This window comes from Hippopotamus amphibius, chromosome 9 (assembly GCF_030028045.1).
Source record: "Hippopotamus amphibius kiboko isolate mHipAmp2 chromosome 9, mHipAmp2.hap2, whole genome shotgun sequence".
Lineage (NCBI taxonomy): Eukaryota > Metazoa > Chordata > Mammalia > Artiodactyla > Hippopotamidae > Hippopotamus > Hippopotamus amphibius.
The window spans coordinates 14639902-14659196 of NC_080194.1; the positions used below are offsets into that span (position 1 = coordinate 14639902).

The 19295-nt window shown below is 34.6% G+C and overlaps 2 protein-coding genes across 7 annotated transcripts in view; one reads left to right on the forward strand and one right to left on the reverse strand.

Annotated features, from left to right (window-relative positions):
* The window catches only part of ELP4 (elongator acetyltransferase complex subunit 4), a 230047-nt gene extending 218042 nt beyond the window's left edge, over positions 1 to 12005 (reverse strand). For 3 of the 5 annotated variants that reach the window (XM_057750210.1, XM_057750212.1, XM_057750213.1), the window contains exons 1-2: positions 11754 to 11987; positions 4744 to 4779 (exon numbers count right to left, since the gene is read on the reverse strand). In XM_057750210.1, coding sequence (XP_057606193.1) covers positions 4744 to 4779; positions 11754 to 11976 — 259 coding nt within the window. In that variant the 5' untranslated portion in view covers positions 11977 to 11987. Of the gene's footprint in view, positions 1 to 4743; positions 4780 to 11385; positions 11570 to 11753 lie in introns of those variants that run through there. The other 2 variants (XM_057750211.1, XM_057750214.1) reach the window with 2 other exon arrangements.
* Positions 12006 to 12148: 143 nt separating this feature from the next.
* IMMP1L (inner mitochondrial membrane peptidase subunit 1) overlaps positions 12149 to 19295 on the forward strand; it is a 70380-nt gene continuing 63233 nt past the window's right edge. For both annotated transcript variants that reach the window (XM_057747555.1, XM_057747557.1), the window contains exon 1: positions 12149 to 12242. The gene's annotated coding sequence lies outside the window, so the exon portion shown is untranslated. The remainder of the gene's footprint in view (positions 12243 to 19295) is intronic.

Below are 19295 nucleotides of genomic sequence, written 5' to 3' on the forward strand. Positions count from 1 at the left end.
GTAACATCTGTCTTGTTGAGAGACATTTTCCTTACTGGTTTTAAAGAAATAAGATGCCAGTTGTGAGAGTGTCTCTGGCTGACAGTAAGGAACTGAATGCTGTCAACCACTGTGTGAGCTTGGAAGCAGATCCTTCCTCTGCCAAACCTTCAGTTAGAACACAGCCCTGACTGACACCTTGACTGTCCGCTTGCAGAGGACCCAGCTAAGCTGTGCCTGGACTCCTGACCCACAGAAATTGTGAGTTAATAAATGTGTGTTCTTTTTAAGCTATTAAGTTTGTGTTAATATTGTTATATAAGCAATAGGCAACAAATACAAAAGTACATCATAGCTAGTTGTAATTAATTGTTTAAAAGCATATCATTTATCTCCTACTTCTAGAATTAAAATTATATAATCTAAGAGATTAAATTAAAAATAATGCGTTCATAAATATCACAACTTGTATTTTAATTACTGACTTCTATTAATTCTTCTTGATGCTCGATATGTCCACATATAGATCAAGATCCTTAACGTAAAAAGAAGCTGTGTGAACTTTATTTTTTTTTCGAACTTTTTTTTTTTTTGAACTTTAAATATTTATGCCATCTTCTCACTTTTGATACTTTTCAGGTGTTCCAAATTTACCTGTGTACCAGACTGTCAGAAAGAGATTTAAATATAAAACATCTCAAAACCTATTCCAGTACTAAAGAATGAAACATGTTTTAAGATAACTCTATCTTTGATTTTCAAAGTAAACGTAGGAGTCCCTTAGTTCTTCAATTTATTACTCAGAGAACGGCCTTTTATGTATTCATATTCATTTTTTTTTTGCATTCCGAAGGTCTAAAGTAGACCTACCATAGGTTTTCTGGCAGTGCTCACTGTATCCAGTTTCCATAGTTACATTGCTTCTGAGACGGTAAATCCACTACTCTGTTACCCCACACTCATGTGCATGTACACACTGATACACACAATTGCTTTGGTAAATGAGAAAATGGTTAAAATGTTCACAGTCTATAGTGAAAAGTAATTAAAGCATGAAGATGATTTGCATTAATATTCTCTTACTTGTGGAATAAAAAAAATCTTTGAGTGATGAGAAGTATAGTGATGCCCTAAACTCCTAACCACTGACCTTAAATCTACATATTTGGTTTGTATTGGAACTATTCATCCATTTCTTAAGGCAGATTTCATCTATTGTACAAGTTGTGTTGACTTGGAAATGGAGAGAAGTAGAAAATAGTAGATAAGATTACTTCTGCTAGTAGATAAGATTCCTTCTGCTGACCTAATCTTTCAAGGAAATGTAAAAATGCTTCCAAATTTTGTTTTAAGATTTCCTAGACAAAAAAGGCCAACAGATAATAAAACTAAGTTTACTTAAGCTAAACATAGTTTTTAAAATCTTATACACTCAGAAGTTGATAGTAAGGCATAAGTAGTAATGAGATGATTCAAAATATTAGCTTTATGGAAAGACCAGACTATAAAGGCAAGGCCTTTGCTTTATACTTGTAATATTGTTTTATGCAATTATTAATTCAACAAATAGTTACTGAATACCCAGTGTAATACTTGGTGAATTGATATTTCATCAAAGACAGATCTTTTTTTTAAAATCTGTCACTGTGCTTTAGTTATTCTTATTCGAGTTTTTCCTTATTACTTATTATCAAAGAAAATCTCTAAGACTAGGTCATCAAGTTTATTAGGCATGTGATGTTTCCATGTAATTACAGACATCACCACTAAGCTTTCTGCCACTACATAACAAGGGTCCTCTTCCTCCAACTGTCAGTAACATGGACCTTCTTCTTTTTCATCCTTGTTGACAGTGTCCTCAAAGTACAGAGTTCTACCAACAATTTGTTTACAGTGATTTAGCTTTTTCTAATATGTGCCTCAAAATCCTTCCAGACTTTGCCTATTGCCTGGTTCTAAAGCCACTCCCATATTTTTATTTTATATTTGTTATGGAAGCACTCACTTTTAAAACACCAAAATCTGTTATGAAATAACATTTTCAATGTTTGCAGAAGATGACTGCCTACTTAGAAAATTCAAGTGAATCGATAAACAATTCAAAAGTTGCTGGCTATAGGATGATATACAAAAATCAATAGTAGTCCCTTGTACAGCTACAATCAACAATAAAATGTAGTAATAATAAACACATCTATTATGGTATTAACTTATATTGTAATTATTTGCTTTATTTATCTCTCTTCTTTAAGGGTAGAGAGTAACTCATTTATATTTGTAACCCTAATATCTAGCATGCACCTGGGTGTTTAACATTTTTTGAATGAATTATCAATCATCACTGGATTCTTAGTATCATTCACACATACTTCCCCCTGGAGAAAAGAATAAAAATTCAGGTGCATATTTTTAAACCATTATAATAACTCAGATTTTTGTTCATCAAAGGGAAAAGTCCCAGGTTTAAATCATGAAATGCCATTCTTCACTTTTCACCTATTTGGACTGGTAAAGATGAAAATGTTTCAAAATGCATATTGTTAAGGGTGAGTGTAACCTAGTATTCTTATAACATTTAATTGAAGTATAAGGTAGTATAACCTCTTGGGAGAGAAATCTAATATCTAATACAATTTAACATACTTCTATCAAGCAAGCCTATATCTTGGAATTTATTCTAATGATGTATATGTATGCAAAACTTATATATAAGATTTGTACAATATGATTGTTAGTAACAGAAAATTATGAGTTAAACTTATCAGTAGAGAATGATTTAAGTAAACTGTGCATATGCATACAATAAAATCCTATTCAGGACTTCCTTGGTGGCGCAGTGGTTAAGAATCTGCCTGCCAATGCAGGGGACACAGGTTCAATCCCTGGTCCGGGAAGATCACAGCTTTATATTTCAGCTTTCCCATATACTACTTGGGTAACCTTGGATTAAAAACTTCCCTCTCTGAGTTTCTGTTTCTCATCTGTAAATTGAGAATGATGATATTAACTCTGGCTCTACTTAACTTATAGCCTCATGAGGAACAAAGTAAATTAATGAGTCTATATAAAAGTACTTTAAAATGTTCATATAGGGACTTTCCTGGTGGTGCAGTGGTTAACAATCTGCCTGCCAATGCAGGGGACACAGGTTCAATCCCTGGTCTGGGAAGATCCCACATGCCATGGAGCAACTAAGCCTGTGTGCCACAACTACTGAGCCCATGCGCCCCAACTACTGAAGCCCACACTCCTAGAGCCCGTGCTCTGCAACAAGAGAAGCCACCACAACTAGAAGCCCATGCATCACAACAAAGAGCAGCCCCTGCTAGCTGCAACTAGAGAAAGTCGGTGCGCAGCAACGACGAGCCAACGCAGCCAATAAACAAACAAACAAACAAATAAATAAATTTAGAAAAAAAAATCCTATTCTGTTCTTGAGAAGGATGAGGTATGTATATCTATATGAATGGACATGGACTGATCTCTAACATGCATTAAGTAGAAAAAGCAAGGTGTTGAATGCTCCCATGTATATTACTTACATCGAAATATTTGGGTGGGAAACCCAGGACAGAACTGTCCCTGGTTATGGGGAGTGAGGAACTGAAAAGACTACCCAATTTTTCTATATGTCCTCTTGTATTTTGTGTATTTATATACTTATATCAAAACTGTGAATTATTTTTTCCAAAAATTCCTTCAATTATTCTTTATTTACTAAAAGATAAATTTTTAAAAATGCAACTGACATCTCCATTTCTAGAATTTAAGCATAGGTTATACTAAATTCGGAGTATAGTATTTAGTTCTGAGCACAGTTAAAGAGACAATGCCAGACCAGAAGGTGCGACAAGAGAACAACCAGGAGAGTGAGGAGTGTGACAACCACGATACGTAAAAACCAGTTTAAGAAACTATGTCTATTTAGTTTGGAGAAGATTTGAGGTGATTAAACAGTTATCTTCAAAAATTTTAAGAGTGTCATGTGAAAGAGTATCAGAGGACAAAACTAGGAACAACAAAGTTGTTACAGGCATACACATTAAACATTAATATAAAAAACTTCCTAATAAATCATACATTTTCAATAACAAAGCATTGCTTTGTGAAGTAGTGAGCCCTTTAAACTAGACAATCTGTACTCAAATGGTGTTTGATATCTGTCAAGGATTATGGAAAAGTGATTCGTGGCCACGTGGGAGCTTTGATCGTGTAACTGCCAAGGTTTATTTCAATTCCAAGATTCTATGATCTAAAGTTAAAAAAAAAGGTAAACAGGGTTATGTATGTCTATTTAAATAAGAACCATGGAAGTTTTAAAGATGAACAAAAATGTGATTTATCAGTTTGTTATTTTTCTTTCAATAAGAAGACAATTATGATAAAAATCTGTGATATATACAAAGGGCTTATGTGTAAATCAACTTATCAAATGAATCACTGTAATAATCCCACTCTAAATACTGAGATTCTCCAAAAAATCTATTGGCATTAATTTTTGTCTTTTTAAAACAAATGGAGGACAAAGTAATGTGAACATTTTTAAATTATAAGAGCTACATTTTCATATATATTTTCCTAAGTCGTTTCAAGTTCACATCAGCATTTTAATTTAAATTAGAATGTAAGGCAATTCCTCTTTAATTTACCTTAACTCTTGCAGAGTGTTAAATACTTAATCTCAGAATAGACAAACTCATAAAATCATTATGCACAACAGAAAACTGTGATTGGGAAGAGTAAAGTATGTATTGCTGTACTAACCAATTAGAAGAACTGTTCCAACGGCCAGACCTCCACCTGGAAGTGAAACAAAACCAAGAATAAAATTAATCTACTTTTTCACATTATCTTTAGCATAAAAGTTAGGCATTATCAAGGACAGGTACTTCAATAACTTTAAAATTGCAGTCGAGAACAACATTTTAATTACCTTTGCAATACTTTGCTTAAGGTGCTATTATGAAATAATTACATATTATATGTAATTATACACTACACATTACAATTACTTTCATAATATACTGTACTATCCTCCTTTCTCCTGTGATAGGACCATGCAGCATTCAATATAACCAGTTAAGCATTCCATTAATGTTATATTTAGCACTTGCTAATAAATTAGCTCAATAGCTGAGACTTAAACGTGCACAGTAGCTTAACTACAACAGAAGTACAACACAGGAAAGAAAGGTTATTATAATAGAAATTCCACTTTAATATTTATTCTCAAATTTAATAGGCCTTGAAGAAAAAACCCTGACAATTAAAAGGAATTCCTTTTCCAATATTAATAATATACACAAAGTCTGGACATACTCTGAATATATTTAGAACTTAAAAGGAACATTTTTGTCACTTCAAACAAAAAAGGCACAATCACCACAATCACAAAACACATTTTCAATTTGATTAGAAAATGTTATTTTAAACATGTCAGAGTAATATGATCACAAACATGTACCTCAAATAGTGGTTTATTAAAAATCAATTTAAAATCAAGTTTTAGGAAACTAGAACAACGTCAGAAAGATAAAGACATTCAACCATTTAACTCCTGATATTTTGTTTGTAAAACCATTTGTAAAAGTATTACTATGTGTAATTAATGTTGCAAACACAAACATATTCACTTCAAAATTTAAGAATGTGTACACAAAGAATGAAATGTACTTAAAGTATAATTAATTTAAAAAGACACTAAACATTTAGAATAACAATAAAGAACTTTTCCCCAATAAAGTTTCATAGTGGCAAACTGCATAGAAAAACTTTGTATGAAAAATTCATTCGATAGTGTTTATTTTTTGCCTTGCAAATAAGCACAAATAACTGTTATGCTTCAAAGAACTTGAAATTTGGTAACATGCATGCACACAGAATACAATCTAACATTTGGCAACTTTATGACTATAAACAGAGCATGCCAAACTGTTAGAAAACAATTTAAAAAAATGAAACCAATACATTTATATATTTTAAGTGGATTTGTTGTAGAATTAAATGTGTACTTTAATTTCACATTGATATAAATTCCTTCATTTCAGCATTTAAAGCCACATGAGACTACACACAATAACTTCAAATGTTGGTCAAACGAAAAGATTAACGTAAACTGAAATACAAACTGAAATACGTGTGATGATAACAGCCGTAAAGGATCAGAGCAAAAAGGTTTCCTTTGGGACAAGATTAGACCAAATACTTAAATTTATAGCTTGTGCTACATAGAGACCACTACTAACTTTTTAATCCATTGTAAGCATTTTAAATCACACTTGCCAAGTCCTTATTTCATTACTTTCCCTTACATGCAAAAACAATTAACTATCTAATCATCATTTTGTGTATTTGAGATGAAATAATACAAGCACATAACAGATGCTTCAGTTAGTCTACAGCAAGTACTATAAAAAAGTTAGGTGCCTTTCTTTCCATAACTTAAGTTTTACAGGAAGGATTTAGATTTCTTATCTAAACTTCTTTGGGTCTACATTCATGTATCCTCAAATTAGGAATTTATATAAGGCCTCCAAGTGAAATAGAGAAGTAAAAATTTTTTTGTGAATTATATTCACAGTGAAATAATGAGAACAGATCAAGAAATAGTTTCCCAATTAAAAGAAGTGAGAACTTCTCAGGTGTCTTACCAAAAGAGGTATAGTAAGAGCTACACTTACCATTCTGGCAATTATTTTCTGACTAGAAACTAAATGATACACTAAAACTGTATCATTATTTGATAAATGGTGATCACCTTAACAGTAAATCAGCCTATGCTAAGAAGGTAGTTTTCTGTAAGAATGAGTCAATCCACTGTTCCTGATAATTCAGGAAACACCACTCAAATTTTTAAAATCTCATATATATTAAAATTCTGATATTTGGAAAATTTGAACATTACTTAAAACAGATAATATGAGGACAGTTTAATGACTTTTATCAGCCAAATTAATATTCTATCAGGACTTCTCTTACAAAAAGGCAACTTTCTTTTTTTCTAATGGCTATATAATGTAAATTCACTAGCCTCACATTTGGACTGACCTTAGTAAATGTTGGTCATTTGGAAGGTTGGTCATGGGAAATAAGAAGGAGCCACCTTATTAATTATTTGTAAATCAAGCTTTTATTCTTTTATTCATATGTACATGATTTGACATGTACATACACACATACATATAGCAGCAAAGTTCCTCTATTCTTCCAAACCTCATTTTCTTATGTGACAAGACCCTACACGTCCCCCAAATATAAGGTATTATGAAATAACTCACTTGATATACTGAGATTCTATTTATATTTTAAACTAGAGTAAATTCGAATAAGTATGTAGTCATGCTCCCTACCAAAAATTGAAAAGCTTAAACAACCAACCATGGCACAACGTTTTGACAAGGTATATTCAGCAAAAGTTAACTTTTAACACATCTTTAAATTCAGTAATTCATTAGTAACTTCAAAAGCAACACAGATTTCACATTAATAGTTCCCAATTAAAATAGAAATATCCTTTTCAAATAGTTCACTAAAATGTCTGACAGGTAAGTAATGGGGTAAGTGAGCACTCGTCTCATTTCTATAGCGAAACATACAAAGGAGTAAAATGGTGTTGTTTACGGCCTCTTCTTCCCTTTGATTGTGTCTTAGAGAAATCATCAATATTCTAAGTCACTATGCAAATAAACTCTTGGTTTTACTTTAGATCTCTTTAAGAAGTATAAGTTCATCTGCAGCTTACTAGAAAACATGGGTAGAATATTTTATCAACTTGTAAGATTACATAAGTTTGAAAGCTTTAAGATACTTTGCAAGTCTGATATCTTAAAGTATTAATTTCATCAAGCTTTTACATTTTTTAAAAAATGACAGCATTTTGTCTTCAAACTAGAAAAAATCTAACAGCTTAAAAAACATCAGCAAATTTAAGATTCTTAAGTGCCAGTATCTTTCTATTTCATTTTCTTTAAATATGAAGGAAAGAATTAAAAAAAAAAAATTCATGTGAATAGTTAGAAAACGATATATTAGAGGGAGAAAATTCGATTCCCACACACTTCCCAAAACACATCTTTAATTAAGCTATAAATTTAGGGTAAACGAGGTCAAATTAATATATTAGAATATTAAGGTCCAGAAGTGATATCGTATTTTACAAGGGTAACTCCTTTTTCAAAGTTAGAGGAAATAAAAGGGAAAAGAAATAAAAGTCAGGAAAGATAAGTGATTTATACCAGTCCTTTCCAGTGCTCTCTATAAATGGTTTTGCTTAAAATTACAGAAAAGCATTTTAGGGAAAATGCAATGTAAAAAACCAGTTCATATCCTTGGTTCATAGCAATATCCTTAACTACTTAACTAATGCCGTATTTCAGATTAAATTGCAGTTATATCACTAATAGGCCTACTTTTTCTTCTCTAGGAGGTATGAAACATCCCAACAATGCGTGATTATCACAACTATTGGCTGGGCAAATACGGCAACCAAAATAGACAAGCCAACAACAAGGAGAATGGTTCTGTAGATTAAATTACACAAAACAACTTTACATAGCAATACAAAGGAATAAGCTATATTTACTTTAAATGTACAGTTAACAACTGTTAAAATATCATAACCAGAATTATGTTAAATATATAGCCGAAGCTCAGTGTATATCACCTCACACTCCAGATTAAGATACAGTAGAGCAAAGGGGCTACATCCTCCAGTATTTATTTTTTCACAGTAGTGCTGAAAATGGCAGCTACCCTCAAGCTTCTTCAGAACAGTCTTCCTGGACTATTATCCCCAATTCCTATTTCCATTCACTTGACTGTCAAAATTTAATAAGTTCTGCACAGCAAAGAGGTTAAGCCAGTTAAACCTGAGAAGTCATCCTTCTGAGGGATAATTTCTCTAGGTTAGACAATATGGTCCTAAAATGCACTATATTTTATATCCTAGAAAAAGTGAAATTCTGCCAGAATCCTTTACCTACTATATAATCTCTCTCTGGAAATTCCTGGAAGAAAAATGAAATATTTACACATAGTGTCCTCAAATAACAACATAAAATGTCCTGGAAAGGCAGGGTTGAGAAACTGGGTTAGGAAATCTCAGAACTTCAAAAATTAGCCAACTTGGGAAATGTATATCGATATCTAACAATAAATAAGCTGCCAGAACAAAAATACTTAATACAATTAGATCATGTAAAAGATTCAGTAATAGGAAATTTTCAAATTTATAAAACACTTCGGAGTAAGCAGTGAAATGCTAGCATATCATCAAATAACTAAGATTCAATTAGCCTATATTATGCCTTTCAAATATGTTTTGCATCTACACTTAAAATTACAATAATGTCTCAATGGCAGTAGTAAAATATATCACTGCAGTGTATGTCACAGAATATATTCAGGCAACAATCACAATGTCACAGTATAGTTTCATCATTCTGATATCATAAAATCCTACTATCATTACATTTTGTCACAATATGGTTATATTAGACTTGTTACAATCTGAGTCAAATAACATTTTAGAACAACAATATAATCTGAATTGTCTTACTTTCATGTATACACATTAGCAGCCAAATGTTTCACTTTCAAATATGGTTTAATGAAAAACAAATGTATAGGATTTGTTCCATAGGCTTACACAAAATAGAAAATCAAAATACAAAAATGCCATTAAGGAGTCAACAACGACTGAAATACTTCTGGACATTTTATTATTCCAAAGGTAGCAACTCCTACTATAACAATGTCTTCAATTTCTGTGCAATTTGAGAACTAACTGTATACATGCAAAATATATTTCAAAATATCCAAAAACTGATGTTCGTTTTAATCATCTTAATGAACACTAATTTTTAGCATAAGCTTGTTAGAGTCAAATTATTAGAGTCCCCATCCCCAAGCAAGTCTGGAAAAATTTTAAATTATAGTTCAGTTTATGTCACTGTAGAAACACATGAGGAAGGTGCTTTGGGTCACCTTTCTGGTGGGTGCTTTAAGAGACTATATAGTTAAATCTTTAGGCTTAGATTCAATACATGGTTAAAAAAAACCTGAAGAGTCCTCAGAAATTTGAAACAGTTGCAGCACAGTGAAGAGCACTAAATGTGGAGCCTGAGGATCAGCCCAGACTGTCTGTTCATATCAGTTAATCTCTGAGTCTGATTTTAGAGCTCAAACACATAATTCCATCCTACATGTTTCATAATCTCTTGTCTACGTTTTTTCCTACACATTATTTTTCTTTCAACCAAGAACTTATTTAGAATCTACTAAGCGCCAGGTACTGTGCTAGGCACATTTTGTTACTCTAATATGGAACTTAAGATATAATGTTAGAAATGTGACCTTTTTGTTTGGAGAGTTTCAGAATCAAGTGAATGAAGTTACATATCTCCATTAAGTTACAAAAAAAAAAAAAGATTAAGGACTAGAAACAGCCTCCAAGCTTTAAATTTAAATATAGGATGACACCAAGTAAGGCTCACAAGGGGAGAAAAGTGAGATGAACATTTGCTAACGAGATATTTTTATTTCATCGTTTCTGTTTATAGTAGCATGCAATTTAGGAAGGCAACAGACTGGAAACAATTAAGGGAAAATACTTAAATTTATGTAAAAATAACCAGGATCCAGTTAAGGTCATGAAAAATCAAGAGGCAAGAAGCCATACTCTTTTTTTCATTGGCCTCGTCATTTTCTATTGCACTAAACCTATCTGAAAAGCCTACCTGTGGGAAAAAAAATCACAGAGAGAAAATGTCAAGGGACGTACAAGAACAAGCAATGGCATTTGTAGCATTTTATGAAAGTGTACAAGGCTTAACTGACACATCTCACCCTATAAAAAAGTTATGAAACACAAACATGGACCAATTTTAGTAAAGTAGCATTCTGATGGAATTAACTAATTTACAAGCTTTATTAACACAGCAGCTTTGTCCTACCAATCTAATCTGTTCAATCTTTTCAACATAACTGCTATGAATCAAGCATATTCTTTACCAGCCTTCTCATGAAAAACTCCAGAGACTATACAGGAAAGCCTAAAAACTGGACTTCTTTTTCTTGTTAAAATGTGAATTAATTTTAAACGTATCGTTTGAGATGTAACTCTGGGAAGCAAAATATATAGAGAAAAAAATAACAAATATGCATATATTTAATGGAGATGCTGGGTATGACTCTTAAGGTCAAAGACAGGTTTTAACTACTTTGGATCCACATAAGCCTTTAACATACATTCTCTTAAAGTCAGTACAATTTGTTTAAAGATTCAGAACCAGGAGATGAGCGGCCTGGTGGTGAAGAGGGGGAATTACTTTTTTCAGCATTTTCTAATGAAGCCCATCTCTCACAACTGACACAAACTTTTGCAGGTTAGTCCCAACCATGAGCTACCTGGGGTTGGCAGAAAGGTGCATTCACAGACCAGGACGGAATTCTAGATGAATGCCAAACCGTCTCCAAACATTGATTCCCCTTGACTAGGAAGCATGTCCGGGTAAAAGCATGTAGGTTTCCTGTCGTAATCTAGAAAAAGGCTGGCAGGCACCAGAGAAGAAAGTGCACGAAAACGGATTTAGTTAACATCATTTAGACGTTTCCATGCAACCCTTCCTCCCCTCCATCTCCATCAGACCGGGCTATCCTCTCCAAGTCCGAAGGCTGAGAGGTCAGAGAGAGATGTGGGGTCAGAGTGGCTCCCCCGGCAGGTCCCCTCCCTAAGTTTTCCCTCTGTTGAGCCCACATCTCCGTTCTGAACCGACCTAGGAGCTGGTCCAGGGCTGGGAGCCCGGTTGATACCAGCAGCTGTCCATTCCGCACCGACGGTCGTGTCCCCGAGATGGACACCAGTCGAGAGCAGCCGCTGTCGGCACCGGTGGCTCTAGGACCCCTCCGCTGGAAGCTGGTGACGTTGTTCCTGCTGGACGCCGCCACCACAGATCCAGTACTCCTGGTGCCGGTGCCGCAGGTCGCCGCTGCCGCCATCTTGGCGCTGCTCGCGTTGACCCAATAGGAACTCTGGGAGCTCAAGCAGTGGGCCTGTCAGAGCCAGCCCCAAACTCCCGCCCCCTGGCCCCTCCTCGGCTCCCGAAGCCAATAGGACTGAGAGTTCCCTCCCGACTCAACCAATCGTAAGGCGTATTGCTGAAAAGTGCGTTTTACGTCAGGACTGTGGACTTCGGCAAGGCCCAGGTGAGAGACCGCCACCTGAGTTCTGGGTGAGAATCTTCGGAGTTTCTTTGGGACTAGAGGTGGGTAATATCGTTCAATATCTTTTCGTTTTGAGTGCCTTCATTCATGCTGAGTTAACGAAAAGGCTGGTGGAGCGGTATAGCAAGCAACTACCAGTAGGATCTTGCGCTTTTCCCGGCTCAACAGTAGAGAAAATACCTGCCCCCGCCCCTTTCTCTTCTGATTTTTTGGGAGAAAATTCCCTTCTCCGTCCTCTTCAGCGCTTTTTCCGAATGGTTGTGTAATATTGAAGGGATTGGAACTCTTAACCTTAGGGAGTTGCTTGTTGAGCTCCTGGGCTCGGTTCCTCAGTGCCCGTGGCAGGTGGGTTGGATTTAGACGTTAGAGTAAAAACTCTTGAACTTTGAGGCGATTTGGTTTTCCTCTCTATCAAACAACAAATCATAAAATGTACTCCTCTGACAAGTCCCCGTGAGTAGCTTTCGTTAATTTTAATTACTGCTTCTGGAAGTCTTAAAGCGTCTTTCCATAAGTGGTGTGAATGATGTGTTACTCTGACAACCTTGTTCACACATTTAATTGTCGTTTGCTGTTAAGGCAGCTGCAAATAACAGAAAATACTTTAGGTTTTTTTCTCGAAAAACTGATAAGAATTAGATGTGTATGTGCTTTCTTTCTCAAGTGATTTATGAACCCTGAATCAAGATCTTATTAGAATAGGAATTTTACGTGATGAAAAAAACATGTAATTTAGAACTGCGTCCTTGGATTTAAAATTTTGTTTTCAAACTTTTGAGTTGGGGGGTGGATAGAGGGTTGCAGTAAATGATTTATAAGGGCATTCATGATTGACAAATGTCTAAACTAAAAAAGACTCCCAAAATTATGCTTGCACTAATAGTTTTTGTTGGCTTTGACAGTGATCTGTGATACTTTTAAAATATATCCAAACTAAATGGAAATTCTTGCCATTGAATTGTTTTAAATCTCAATGACCTGTTAAAACTTTTTGGCTGATTCTATTTGATAAGCTGAGATTATATTGTTAAATACTGACTGCAGTTTTTCATTTGGGGAAGTTTTTGTTTTTTAAAGAAAAATGTTCAGAAAGGGAAAAAAAAACCCCAACACCTTGCTATTTAACAATATATCAACTGGAAAGCTTGATCAAGGTTTAGATGCTTTCATTTAGAATCTCACCAGTAGAAATCTGTACTCCAGATTGTTCAGTAAATAGCTGTTGAGTGTTTCCTGTCTGCTTGGACCTAGCCTTGTCATTTTAGGCCTGTAGAGGTAAAAAAATGGTCTCATTTGGGGAGATAAGATTAACACCTATAAAACAGCACAGCAGTTAAAATGAACGCATTGAACAATATATGTTAATTTTGTCCTGTAGTAAATAAGAAGACCAAAACAAAAAGTGGCAAAGCAATCTAATATCAAATAGGAACTTCTCAGATAGTTTTGCTGCTCTGAAAACTTTGAAGTGCTACAAATATTGAATTTTTATATGTTTTTTTTACTATATATTTCCTTGTTTTCTACTCTACTTACTTCAGCCTTTAGTTTTCTAAACCTTATTACTAGAAGTGAAAAATTGTTTTTCAGCTTTAACTATAATTCAGGAAGCATGGCATATGTACACACCAAGGTATTCCTGAAATTAGGATTTATCTTCGGTATAACATTATCATAGAATAAATTAATTTAATCTGTCTGGTTTTTTTTTTTTTTTTTTTTTGCAAAGACAAAACTTTTGCTCTCAAAGTAAATAATCCCAAATGCTTGAATTTACCAGTACATAGAGTAGAATGTAAACATTGAAATAAGTGAAGTATTTGTGGAAGGGAAGAGTTAAAAGGGTATATGTTTAGATGTGGTGTTAAATGGTTAATAACAATTATTTACTGAGCACATACTAAATCTCATGGAGTGTGCTATGTACTAGGTTACACAGGAAAGAATACTTAGTCCCTAGCCTCCTTGAGTTCACAGTTGGGAGAGAGAGGTGGATAGAATAATAAAGTGTTCTATAAATGCTGTGGAGGACAAATGCAGAATACATAACTTGGGCTGAGATAGAGAATCCTGGGAAAGTTTACCCTGAGGAGGAAGCTTAACCTGAGTTTTGAAGGATGTATAAAAGATAAAGGCATTATAGATAATGGAAGCCATTACAGAGAATGGGAGGCTTGCTCCTTCAGTGAATCTGTTCTCATTGCTACTATGCAGATAGTTCTCATAATTTATAGAGTGCTAAGAGAAGAGGAGACTAGAGAAGTTAGATACAAGTCTAATTGGTTTTTTTAAGATAAATTTTTTTCCCTTAACGGTAATGGGAAATAGGAAATCATTGAAATATTTCAGGTAAAGAAATGACATAATAATCATATATGATCGTTATGTTTGGCTAAAAAGTATCCTGGAAGAGAATGAATTGGCTAAGTGTGATTGGGATAAAGAGAATGAATGACTCAAGAGATTACTATAATGGGTAAAATTGGTATAACCAAGGAAGATTGACAGGAGGAACCAAAGATGACTAACAGGTTTCTGTCTTGAGCAACTTTCTGGATGGTGGAAGATAAAAAATAAAGGAGGAACAGTAGAATTTTATAGTTGTGCTGTTGGTTGTTTTAGGGAGTGGGAGGTCACTTTTTTTATGTTTTGAATGTATTTAATTGGAGGCACCTGTGGAGTATCCAAGTGGAGATGTCCAGCACACAGTAGGCTATGTGAGAGAGGGATCTCTAGATGAAACACATAAATTAGAAATTAATTAGCCCATGGTGGGAGTTTACCTTAAGGGAATGGATAAACTCACCAAGAGAAAGTGTACTTTAGGATGAGAAGAAAAAAGAACCAGGAATAAATGAACACTTGAAAGCTGTGCAGAGGAGCAGAAAGTAAAATAAGAATTGGAAAGTGTTTATTTGATTTAGTAATAATGATTTATTTTTGGCTTTGTTAAGGGCAGATTTGATGGAGTAGCAAAGTGAAAAGTCAAATAATTGTATTTAAAATTGAATGGGAAGTAAGGTTAAACATTCCATAAAAGTAGAGCATTTTACATTTTAGAAGGGTTTGCTGTAGAGGGGGTAGAGGGAGATGACAGAGGTTTAAGGGAGGAGTTTTCTCCTGTAGGGGAAGGAGGGACAGGGACAGGGGAAGAGAGAGAGAGAGAGAAAGCTACTGGAAAACATTCTTGGCAATGGATAAGGAAAAGAACCTGAATGAGGTAGAAGGAATAGAATCTGGAGCACAGGCAAGGGATCAGTATGTGAAAGGAGGAGGCTAAATTCAATGGCTAAAAAGCGTAAATGGAAATAAGACTCTTTGTTCTCCTTTTGCCATTAAATTTTGGAGTTTTTAAGACCATTTTCTCTTTATTGTTCCACATTCTTACCTTCATCCATTCCCAGGACCTTAATTCCTATTTATATACCAATGACTAACATATTTATAGTCCAGATTGCTTCTTTGATCTCGAGAAGCATAAGTTCAGATATTTACCTTTTTCTTGAAAGTCTTCGTGAAAGTCAAACTCATAATACCCCAGGCTGAACTTCCTTAGGCAACTCACTATACTCAATTCATCTCTCAAGCTTCATTTCTCCATAGCCAGTCTATTACCAAGACTTACAGAGTTTACTTCTCAGTAACTCCCTAATCCATTCTAGAGCATTTAGCCCTCATCTTTGGTTCTCCTGCAGTACATTCTCCATTCAAGAGCCATCCTGATCCTTTTCAAAATAGGATCTGATCATATCATATAAAAAGCAAAACTTTTAAGCACATGCATTTGGTTTCCTCTACTTACCTCTCTAGTCACATCACTCTATAAATTCCCTTACTCTCTGCACTCTACCATTCATTTGTTCTCCTGTACTCACCTTGTTCCCTTCACCCAAAAGGCCACTAGTTAACTTCTATTTATTCTGCAAATCTCACTTCAACCTACATATCCTCATAAAGCCTTCTCACCTTGCTATCAAAATAAAGTAAGCTCCTATATACTAACAGTGAACAAGTGGAATTGGAAATTAAAAACAATACAATTTACATGAGTGTACCCAAAAATAAAATAATGAGGTATGAATCAAAAAGTGTATAAGATCTATATAAGGAAAAGTTCAAGACTGATGAACCAAATAAAGGAGCTAAATAAATGAAGAAATATTCCATGTTCATGGGTAGGAAACTCAATATTTTCAATATGTCAGTTCTTCCCAAGTTGATCTATAGATCCAGTGCAATCCCAATTAAAATCCTAGCAGGTTCTTTTATGGATATTGACAAGCTGATTCTGAAGTTTATATGGAGAGGCAAAATATCCAGAATAGCAAACACAATATTTAAGTACAGAGTTGCAGGACTGATGCTACCTGACTTTAAAATTTACTATAAAGTATTGGCAAAAGAATAGGCAAAGAGATTGGTGAAACAGAATAGAGAACGCAGAAGTAGACTCACATGAATATAGTCAACTGATCTTAGACAAATGCGCAAAGGCAAAACAATGGTCTTTTCAACAAACATATGACTGGAACAACTAGTCATACACGTGCAAAAATAAGTAAATAAATCTAGATACAGACTTTACTTCAGAAAAATTAACTCAAAGTGGATCACATACCTAAGTGTAAAATACAAAACTGTAAAACTTCTAAAAAATAACATAGGAGAAAACATAGCTTACCTGGGGTATGGCAATGACTTTTTAGATACACCAAAGGCATAATCTATGAAAGAAATGATTTACAGGCTGGGCTTCATTAAAAACTTCTGCTCTGTGAAAGACAATATCAAGAGAATGAGAAGACAAGCCACAAACTGAGAGAAAATATTTGCAGAAGACACATCTGATAAAGAGTTGTTATCCAAACAACATTCCTGGTAAAGGACTGTTATCCAGAATACACAAAGAACTCAATAATAATAAACAACGTGATTTAAATATGGGCCAAAGACCTTGACAGACTCCTGACCAAAGAAGATATACAGATGGAAAATAAACTTAGGAAAAGATACTTTCCATCAGGGGAAATGCAAATTACAACAACATTGAGATATGACTGCACGTCTATTAGAATGGCCAAAATCCAGAACACTAATATCGCCAAATACTGATGAGGATGTGGAGCATCAGGAACTTTCATACAGTGCTGATGGGAATGCAAAATGCTTTTGCCACTTTGAGAGACAATTTGGAGGTTTCTTGCAAAACTAAACATTCTCTTACCATATGATCCAGCAATTGTACCTCCTTGGCATTCACCCCATAGAGTTGAAAACATATACATGTAAAAACCTCCACATGGATGTTTTATAGAAGCTTTATTTATAATTGCCTAAACTTGGAAGAAACTAAGATGTCTTACAGTAGGTGAGTGAATAAAGTGTGGTATATCCAGGCAATGGAATATTATTCAGTGCTAAAAACAAACAAGCTATCAAGCCATTAAAATACGTGGAGAGACCTTAAATGCAAATTACTAAGTGAAAGAGGCCAATTTGAAAAAAGCTGCATATTAATTCTAGCTATATGACGTACTGGAAAATGCAAAACTATGGAGACAATAAAAGGATCAGTGATTGGCAGAGATGGTTGCAGGGAGAGATGAATAAGTAGAGCACAGAACTTTTAGAGCAGTGAAAATATTCTGTGTATTATAATGATGGATATATGTCATTATACTTTTGTGCAAACCCATAGAATGTATAGCATCAAAAATGAACTCTGTGGTAAACTATGGACTTTGGGTGATTATGATCAGTCAGTGTAAGTTCCTCCTTGGTAAAAGATGCACCATTCTGGTGAGTGATGTTGATAATGGGGGAAGCTATACATGTGTGGTGTCAGGAGTACATGGGAAATTTCTGTACCTTCCTCCCAATTTTATGTAACCCTAAAACTGATCTAAAATAATAAAGTCCCTAAAAAAAAAAGTGTCCAAAATACAAAGAAATCAGCTATATAAAATCTCAGTCTGAGGGTTTCGTAAGCAACTTGTATATTACTCTTGTGGCCAAATAGTGGGACCATTTCCACAGGGGTATTCTGAGAAGTCTGCAGGTACAATTGAGAGACTGCAGCAACCTATTTAAGGTACACCAGGAAACATAATGGTCATGGTAAGCAACTAGCCTCCCGTGACAGAGTGCATACCTCTTTGATTGGCTTTTCAGTGGCTTTTCTGAGACCTAGGGCCCATATTACCATTGTGTCTGTGCACGTAAAGCATGTAACAGATATTGTGAGGCTTATCATGGGGCCTGATGATATTCTGGCAGCATAATTGAATGAGTGAATACCAGGGACATGCCTGCACAGAGGGAGTTCTTGGACCCCATGTAATCCCTTTTTGCTTCCTGTCAGTGTACTCATAAAGGGAAATCCCAGTCCTGAGTTCCAACATCACAGATTTGTTTTAACTCTTTTAACTTTGTATAAAGAAGGCGATACACCATTTACTCTTGTGTTTGATTTCTTTTGCTAACCATTATATCTGTGAAATGTCTATTATTAATGTGTACAGTCGTGGAGTATTTGTTGCTGTATAGTATTGCTATATAGTATTGTGTAACTGTGTCACAATTCATTACGCATTCTACTGTTGAAAGGGATTTGGCTAGTTTACTATTTGTGGCCATTTTTCTAACATGGTTGGACCAATTTATACTGTTACCGGGAATGTTTGAGAATTGGTTGCTTTTCATCCTTACCACCACTTAATATTGTCTTTCTTTTTATTTTAGCCATTTTGGGAGGGATGTGGTATGAGATTTTCATTTGGTTTGCACTGATGAAGTTGAGCACCTGGTGTTATGTTTATTGACTATTTGGATAACCTCTTCTGGGAAGAGTCTGTGTCTTAGCCAATTTTTAAAAATTGCATTGTTTGTCTTTCAATCTGGATTTGTAGGAGTTCTTTTTATATTTTGGATAAGAGTTCAGTTTCAAATAAATGTGTTACAAATTCTCTTAGTCTGTGGCTTTCCTTTTTGTATTTTTAGTTGTCTTTTGATTTTAGTCAGAATGTATTCAGAAGTATTAGTTTTTCTCCTTATGGCTAGCACCTTATGGTTAGGTTTGCCTACTCCCAAGAGTT